Consider the following 8,606-nt stretch of genomic DNA (forward strand, 5'->3'; position numbering starts at 1 on the left):
ACCGATAAAGCATTAGGTTAGCCTTTTTTTGGGTATAAAGGCTAGTCTTAATTAATAACATTAATTAACCACTTCCATTTAAAATATAATATGTATGTGCTTGTATTTCCACTTTCATGTGATGCATGCTGTCATTGACTTTCGATCCAAAGTTTTCGCATATGTCATGCAAAAATAGTTAGCCACTTCATTAAAAAATTTAGAATACGATGGCTTTGTCATAGGGATCGATAACATTCATTTAAGTGGTCAATAATTATCTAAAATTTGATAGCATGGAAAAAAATTACATCCTTCAGTCCCCATTAAGTTCGCATTTGCACATGCCTATTAAAGTTTTTAGCAAACATGAAGATCTAATAGTGAAATGTTTGGAGTAATTATTTTGATTGGCCGGTCAAACTGTTCATTTTTATTTTCTCATATTCTTTTATGTCATGTGTTCTAAACCTACTAGAAACACTCTTCTTTTCTCCCTTAGAGTTCCCCCTCCCCTCTACATAGAATTAGAGTTAGATTTAGAATTTGTAAAAAAAACTTTTCATTTAGATTTTAATTCAATAATTATCACCATTTAAATGTAGAAGAATTCATTCATGAAAAAAAATTATACTTGCAAATGATAATTAATTTATATTAGATAGATAATAAACAGTTAAAGGGAGCCAAAAGGCACCAAATGTTTAGGATATATTCGAGGTTAGCTTAATGTATTCGATCAACGCTTATTAATGGCCTAAAGGCCTTGCTTTTACATTGGATTATTGGATCGACCAATATATCCTTAAACATGTAAATTTTCATGTTTATTACATTATTTGTGTATTTATTGACATATAGTAAATAGTAGCTATTTTATCAAAATTATTATATTTTGTATCATTATGAGAGATAATATTTTTTTAAATAGTATTTAATAATTATAAGATAGTATATGTTCAAAAATAAATTAGTTATTGATAACGAATACATATTTTACAAATGTAACTGTGAGCAATCCAACATAAATGAGCAGTCACTAACTTGTTGCTAGTTGATGTATTGAGAATCTAAATGTTCATACATTGCTTGTTAAAAGTAGTGCAATATATTTATGTTTTGCAGAATGCATATGGCGCAAACGAAGGATTTGGCAACTTGGATCTGATTCCAACCTGCCTCCATTTAATGCATAATTTGAGAACAATATGCCGCAACACCCGAAAATCTTTAATAATTTTTCACCATGTGACCGTCTTCCAGCAGAAAGTCCCCCAAAGTAAACTATTACTATATTATTCCTACATGAAGAATCCCACTATAAAATATCACTCTCGTTCCCCCCATGATCCACCATTTCCAAGTCTCTCTCTTCCTCTTTGCTCTCTCAAATCAACGCAATGGCCACCAAGTTGTTCTTGTTGCTTGCCATCTGTGTTCTTCCTGTTCTCGTTAACGCAAACAGGCAACCTTTCAAAATCATCGGAAAAGTTTACTGTGACGCCTGCCGTGCTGGTTTCGAGACAGTTAAATGCTCTTACATACCTGGTAAGATTAAACCAATTAATCTCTCACCATCGGTTATGTCTTGTTTTTTTCCCCCTTCAATCTGTCTCTAATCAAAGCTTTTTGTTTTTAGGTGCGAGGGTCGAAATCAAGTGCTATGATAGGATCACTATGAAGCTGAAATTCAGCGTTGGAGCGGAGACGGACGCAACCGGAACATATAGCATTTTGGTTGAAGATGACCACCAAGACCAAATATGCTACGCCACGCTTGTTAGCAGCCCCATTAAAAGCTGTGCAGTTCCGGACACCAGGCGTAACAAGGCCACTGTTATCCTGACCCGCAGCAACGGTGCCGTTTCCCACATTCATTACGCAAATGCAATGGGATTCCTCCAGGATACGGCGGCGGCCGGTTGCGCAGAACTGCTCCGCAGTTTACTGCAGGATGATGAATAAAATATATCATTTAATATTTGATGTTCGTGCTTTAGCTTTTCCCTTTTTCTTGATTTTAGGATGTCATAATGATGATCCCATCATTTTCTTGATGGTGGTGTGGCTTTCCCATTTGCAATTCCTTGTTTTATTAAAACAGTGGCTATTTATTTAACTAGCTATTTTTACTTCAAAGTTATAAATTGTTTAATTAATTTCCTAAGTTTATAATAATATTAAATAATCATTTCTCCGTCATCTTAATATGAAATAAAGAACAAACCAAACGCTAATAATCTCTAAATCAAGTGATTAAAAGTTCTCAATTGACACATTTCTTCTCATCTAATTTGTAGGTTCAATATTTATTAAAATCAAAATTCTCATTCCCTTTCCCTAGATATTTTTTTATAATTTTTAATAATTATATAATTTCATGTATCTTTAAATTGTATAATTTTACACCATTGAATCCATAGTATAGTTTCTACAATCCGTATCCTTAATACAAAATAGTGCGTCGGTTCTTGTAAACAATGAAATGGACAAATATAAGGATGATGTGTTGTAAAGTTCTTAGACAGACAGAAAAAGCAATGTTAAAATTTGCTGTTATTTATTTGTGAACGGCTTCTTTCCCTCGCCTCCTTACGATGATTCAATACTCTCCCAAAGAATTGGCGAAAATATCTCATCCTAATCAAACAGATCAAATAAAATATTAATGTTCAATCATTTTTACCCTAAAAATATATAAAGTGATTAAAAGAAAACTAGTAGAAAAAAACAGCATTAATCATAAACACAAAGACCCAGAGTCTGTTTTTCCCATCGACATTGTTTTGTTTATGAATTTTTGGCTAATTGATACCTAAGACTGTTGGAAAATTGGACAGTTAATTTCATTGCAATAATTTTTTGTTAGTAACCTAATGAACGAAAGCCAACTCGGGGACGATCAAGGCCAATGCATCGGCCGCCCCACCACCCCAACCGCCATTGCCACCTCTCCTGATAACTCCGTCAAGAATGACAAGAAAAAGAAGGCCCGTACAGTAATAATATATTTCTTAATTTACTTCAAAATAATTGATCCTAATTTCTATTTTTATTGATTTTTCGTTTATTTTTTATTATTATTATCGTTGTGGGGTAAAGTCCTTTATCCCAAAGATTTTTTCTTACAAGCGACGTGCTAGAGGTGGGTCATCAGATGAAGAATTTGTATTACCAGATTGTGGAGTTTCTCCTACAGGTACCACCTTCATCCTATATGAAACACATCTTAATGTTCTTTATATATATATATATATATAAGAAGTTAAACCTCTTACGTGATATGTTTGGTAGAATTCGAGTAGAAAATTACATCAAACGTAATAGAATTCAGGGAAGTCTCTGTGGCGGTTTTAAAAATATTTTTTATGGTAAAAATATTTTATATAGGATAAAAACAAATAAAAGTTTAAATTAAACATCATGATGAAATGAATAATTGATATAAATAAATTCAAATTTCACGAAGACATTGCCGGTGTTGAAATGAATATGAAGAATGCATTAGGTGCAATGAGCCGTAATTTTATAATGTAAAGAGTATAGGCCACGTATCCAGTTAGCAGGGAAAATAAATTCTTCCCATCTGCTATACAACATTCGTAGCTAACCTAACAAGAAAATGTTAGAAAGGGAATAAAATATAAATAGGTAAGTGGAAGAGTTTCATTTCTGACGTTGACCCTTTTGGCTTTATGATCGACAAAATTATTGGTGTTTGAGTCTACAACTGGTAGAAGAAAAGAAAAACAATAATGAGACTAATTTTCTTATCTGCTCCTAGGAAGAGAGGAAGTTACTGGAGGGCTAATCGAAGGGCTAAATCTCTCAGATTTCGGGTGTTCCATGGCTTCACCAAAGACTCAACCTCGGGATTTCCGGTATCCATATATCATTTTCCTTTTTATGCTGCTGTTTCCTTCTATGTTTATTTCTTACAGAAGTAATATAAGGCATTTTCAGGGTATTCGTTGCAACTTGGAATGTGGGAGGGAAGGCACCCAATCTTGACATTAACCTTGAAGATTTCTTTCTAACTGAGGATTCTGCAGATATTTATGTCTGTGGTTATGATTGTTTCAGGCTTCATTTCATTTATATAAAATGACAAGATTTTGGAGTTTTTTTTACTTAGAACATCGATTTCCCAGGTTTCAGGAAATAGTTCCACTCAATGCCGGAAATGTTCTAGTGATTGAAGACAATGAGCCTGCTGCAAAATGGTTGGTCCTTACAAACCAAGTACTTAACAAGCCCGATTACGACATCACGCAGCCATCTCCCGACTGTATCCAAAGTTTGAAATGCTCCCAGTCCTTATTGAAGGAGTCAAAATCTCCCAACAGTCACTTCTTCCACAAGCCGTCACTCAAAATCCGTAGTAAGAATTTCAGGGCGGAAAGTAGCCTTCTCAAGACCTGCAATTGTCCGATTGAATCCACACATGGGGCGAAACGAGGGCAAAAAAAGCTTAGGGATTTAGCCAGCAAACAAGACCTCCGTCCCCTACCCGCGCGTCGTGATGGTGCCGCTGATGATGACTTGGTTGATCTTTCTAATATGCCCCAAAACTTTTCCAACGGACACATGGGTTACCGGCTCGTAGCTAGTAAGCAAATGGTTGGGATTTTCCTCTCGATATGGGCTCGAACTGAGTTAGTACCATACATTGCTCATCTACGAATTTCCTGTATAGGAACAGGAATATTGGGACGTCTCGGCAACAAGGTTAGAATATAAATCTTCCTTGAACATGATCTCTTCCCTCGCCATATAAGGTCACTTTGTTTCATAAACAATGGGGGCATTGCAGGGATGTATAGCAGTAAGCATGACATTGCACCAGACCAGCTTTTGCTTCGTCTGCAGTCACTTAGCTTCGGGTGAGAAGGAAGGCAATGAACCCAAGAGAAATGCTGATGTTAACGAGATACTCAGAAGCACGCAGTTCCCCAAGATGTGCAAAGCTTCGAATCCTCGAGCACCGGAGAGAATTATAGAACATGAGTACGTTTCCTTTCATATCGTTATTATAACATTCTGTTGTGTGTTTTATTTAACAAGTATCATCAATATTGCAGCCGAGTAATATGGCTTGGAGATTTGAATTATCGGGTAGCCTTGAGCTATGAGAAAACCAGGACTCTGTTGGAGGGGAACAATTGGGACGTCCTTCTCGAGAAAGATCAGGTAAAATTCGCCATGGTTAGATGAAGAGGAAAGGTTAATAAGTAATTCTCATTGGAAATGTGTTGTTTTTTTGCAGTTAAACATAGAGAGAGATGCCGGAAGTGTCTTCAATGGATTCCACGAGGGACGAATAATCTTCGCTCCTACGTACAAGTATTCGCAAAATTCAGATTTATATGCCGGTGAAACTGTTAAATCGAAGAAAAAACGACGAACCCCTGCATGGTACTCATTCACTCTAAACAAATCAGTGTTTGTGTACATTATTGTGATAAAGATAAAATCATCTAATTAATCGCTTTTCTAATCGGGAACATTTTAGGTGTGATCGAATATTATGGCACGGTTACAGCATTCAGCAATTATCGTACGTCCGTGGTGAGACGAGATTCTCCGATCATCGGCCCGTTTCGTCATTGTTTACGGTGAAAGTCGAAGTGACGAGAAAATCCGGTAACAGATTCAGGAAAGGTTATTCATGTGCGGTAAAGAGATCGCAATACGAAGATTCTATACCTAAACGGCATAGTTTCTATGAGTTGTAACTCCAAATTTTATTTGTTTATTCCCTTTAGATCATTTAAAGTAAATTTCACCTGCATTTATTTTCATCTGAAATCACTTTCTTTATTTTATTTTTCACTCTTTACAAGAACAATGACTAGAAATTTAGAATAGGTTATCTTTATATAAAAATATGTGTAAATTTCAAAAATACTATTTAACCATGTCAATACAATTATATAAAAATAAATTTATTCTTAATTTGAGTTTATTTATTGGTATTTACATTTACATATAGCATTAAAAAAAGGTTTATTTGTGTCCTAGAAGCATTGACTTTGTTGGTGAAGGTGGTGGATTTTCGATCTAAATTTTATTTTGGTTTAAGTTTTATTATATGTGTATCATGTTTAGATATAATCGATTATGAATCCATCTATTTTTATTCTAGAATGATTGATTTTGATTTTAATTATATGAATCTATATTAATCGTATTATATATTTTTTTTAGTTTTACATTCAGGTGTAAATGAACTGAGCGTTCGACAAATTATTCGTAAATTGTTCACGTAACTTTCATTTATTAAAATAAATAAATAAACAATAACAAAATTTTTATGTTCATTTAATAAATGAACGAGCACGAACAAATGTGTGTTCGTTTCATTTGTGTTCACGAAAAAACTCATCTATCGACTCGTTTATAAGCTCGTGTTATTATCTTGTATACTTGATTCTCCTTTTCTTTTTCTTTTTTTAAATTTTAAATATTGGAGAAGATATGGACCAAATTGAACCTAAGGTGAATTATAGAGTTCAAACTGTAAAACCTAAGAAAATTAAGGACTAGTGATGTAATTTCACCATGTTTTTGACTTACAAATAAAAAGAGTAAAAGAGGTCGTTGGTTGTCAAACATTAAACGTATGTGTACATGAACGTTAAATGAACATGTTCGTAATCGTTAAATGAACATGTTCGTAATCGCTAAATGAACAAACACGAGCATATTCAAAAATAAATAAATTAACATAAATCGAACATGAACACTATTATTTTGATCGAATTAAACATGAATATGTTATAATATCGATTTATTAGAAGATAACGATAAGTATAGCTATCACACAATAAAATAGATACCAAGATTTTACGTAAACTTTTTTTTTTCAGAAAAAGTATGAATAGAAGAAGAGAGTTTCACTAATATTGAAAAAGAAGATTATAAAAGGATTTTTAAAAACAACTTTTTCTTCAAACCCTATTATCTATTTATAGGGATGGTTATTTGATTTCAAAAAGCTTAATAAAAATCTATTCAAACTATGTTTTCTATCTTTAATCTATATAAAATCTAATAGATTTTTTACTTTCAATCATTTTAAGTTCCATACTTTTTTTTTATTTTATGTTAATTTTAAATCTTCATTAATTTGAATTAGATCAAATTCGGGCTAAACTCTAACAATCTCCATCTTTACACGAATTCTATAAGTTTTATTTAACGGAACATAAGATGTTAGCATGATAACTCATATGTCATTAGTCATTTAATGGTCCAGTGACTAAAGTAAACAAATTTCTTAACATCAATGATTTCAATGAATTCAATTTTAATGACTAAAGTGCAAACATCCTAAACGTTTAGTGACTATTAGTGTAATGTATCCTATTTTGATTATAAATTTATCGTTGAGCTAATTGAAAATAGTTTTAAAACTATAGTAGACAAATACTTGTTTTTATATGATTGTTGGACTACATAAAACCTTGAAACATCAATTACTTTAGGAGTAAAAACTCCGATTGAAAACACACTTTCAACATGTTGCGGAAGACGGCTATCGAATAGAGAAAAATCGCAACTGATAATTTGAGAAAATAAAAATGAAGATAAAAGAGACACAAAATTTACGTGGAAAACCCCTGAATAATATAGGGTAAAAACCACGGGCAACAGTAGAAGAATTTCACTATGAGAAAATAGGAATTACAACTTCTCTCGATCTACCAAGGAGAAAACAATGATAATTCTCTCTTGATAAAAATGAGAAAACAACTCTCAAGAAACTCTCTAAATTCTCTCTAGTATTGGAAGAAAGCTAGAATGCTTTGGGATGATTTTGAAGCTAAATGAGCTAGGGTATTTATAGTTGAAACTTAAGGACTAATCTTATAAATACCCTAAATTACAATGACTAAAATTAATTATCCCATTACCCAATTTCAACAAAAATTAGGTGCCTAATTTTTGACTTTGACAAAGCACCATTTGGTGCCTAATTTGGTGCCTAAATTATTTGACTTTTAACAATCTCCCACTTGAAGATTTGATTGGAATAATCATATCTTCACACCATTCTTTCTACCTTGTACCTTCATGTTGCTTACGTTTCTGACAGGCCACAGGAGGATCGACACCAGGTAAATTTATCAGCATTGATTGCCTTCGTCACGAAATCTACTATGTTGTCTTTGGTATGGATTTTCTGCATATCTACCGTTCCTTCTTCCACCTTTTCACAAATGAAATGGTATTGAACTCGTATGTGCTTTGTCCTTGAATGAAATGCTGGATTCCTTGCTAGATGCAAGGCGCTTTGACTGTCACAAAACAGAGAGACATACTCTTGATTGTGCCCAAGCTCCTCCAATAGCATTTTCAACCAAATTGCTTCTTTACTGGCTTGTGTAGCTGCTACATATTCTGCCTCTGTTGTGGACGTAGCCACAACTGACTGCAATTTTGAAACCCAGCTTACAGCTCCACCAACAATTTTGAACACATATCCTGTAGTAGATTTGCTTTTATCCAAATCCCCTGCATAGTCAGAATCGACATACCCATTTATAAGTAAATTTGATCCTCCGTAACATAATGCAACATTTGAGGTCCCTTTGATGTATCTTAGGATCCTCTTTACAATATTC

General features: G+C 33.5%; 2 protein-coding genes across 2 annotated transcripts; both read left to right on the plus strand.

Annotated features, from left to right (window-relative positions):
* The first annotated feature begins 1,370 nt into the window (after positions 1–1,370).
* LOC120122956 (protein DOWNSTREAM OF FLC-like) lies at positions 1,371–2,003 on the plus strand. The gene is made up of 2 exons (XM_039141984.1): positions 1,371–1,527; positions 1,619–2,003. Exons 1-2 carry the CDS (start codon positions 1,380–1,382, stop codon positions 1,942–1,944), a joined length of 474 nt encoding a protein of 157 aa, XP_038997915.1. The 5' UTR covers positions 1,371–1,379; the 3' UTR covers positions 1,945–2,003.
* A 1,731-nt stretch (positions 2,004–3,734) lies between these two features.
* On the plus strand, positions 3,735–5,799 carry LOC120122954 (type I inositol polyphosphate 5-phosphatase 5-like). Its single transcript, XM_039141983.1, has 6 exons — positions 3,735–3,860; positions 3,943–4,707; positions 4,793–4,986; positions 5,061–5,169; positions 5,246–5,394; positions 5,492–5,799. The coding sequence occupies exons 2-6, from the start codon at positions 4,084–4,086 to the stop codon at positions 5,712–5,714; spliced, it is 1,299 nt and encodes a 432-aa protein (XP_038997914.1). The 5' UTR covers positions 3,735–3,860; positions 3,943–4,083; the 3' UTR covers positions 5,715–5,799.
* The last annotated feature ends 2,807 nt before the right edge of the window (positions 5,800–8,606 follow it).

Source organism: Hibiscus syriacus, unplaced genomic scaffold (assembly GCF_006381635.1).
Source record: "Hibiscus syriacus cultivar Baekdansim isolate YM2019G1 unplaced genomic scaffold, ASM638163v2 tig00110388_pilon, whole genome shotgun sequence".
Taxonomy (NCBI): Eukaryota; Viridiplantae; Streptophyta; class Magnoliopsida; order Malvales; family Malvaceae; genus Hibiscus; species Hibiscus syriacus.

What these genes read in the sequence shown, in the direction of transcription:
- LOC120122954 (XM_039141983.1), top strand. Translation starts at nt 4,084, where the DNA reads ATGACAAGATTTTGGAGTTTTTTTTACTTAGAACATCGATTTCCCAGG. An exon ending in GAGAGAATTATAGAACATGA is followed by an intron (nt 4,987 to 5,060) that starts GTACGTTTCCTT and finishes TCAATATTGCAG; the next exon opens with CCGAGTAATATGGCTTGGAG. An exon ending in TCCTTCTCGAGAAAGATCAG is followed by an intron (nt 5,170 to 5,245) that starts GTAAAATTCGCC and finishes GTTTTTTTGCAG; the next exon opens with TTAAACATAGAGAGAGATGC.
- LOC120122956 (XM_039141984.1), top strand. Translation starts at nt 1,380, where the DNA reads ATGGCCACCAAGTTGTTCTTGTTGCTTGCCATCTGTGTTCTTCCTGTT. An exon ending in TAAATGCTCTTACATACCTG is followed by an intron (nt 1,528 to 1,618) that starts GTAAGATTAAAC and finishes TTTTGTTTTTAG; the next exon opens with GTGCGAGGGTCGAAATCAAG.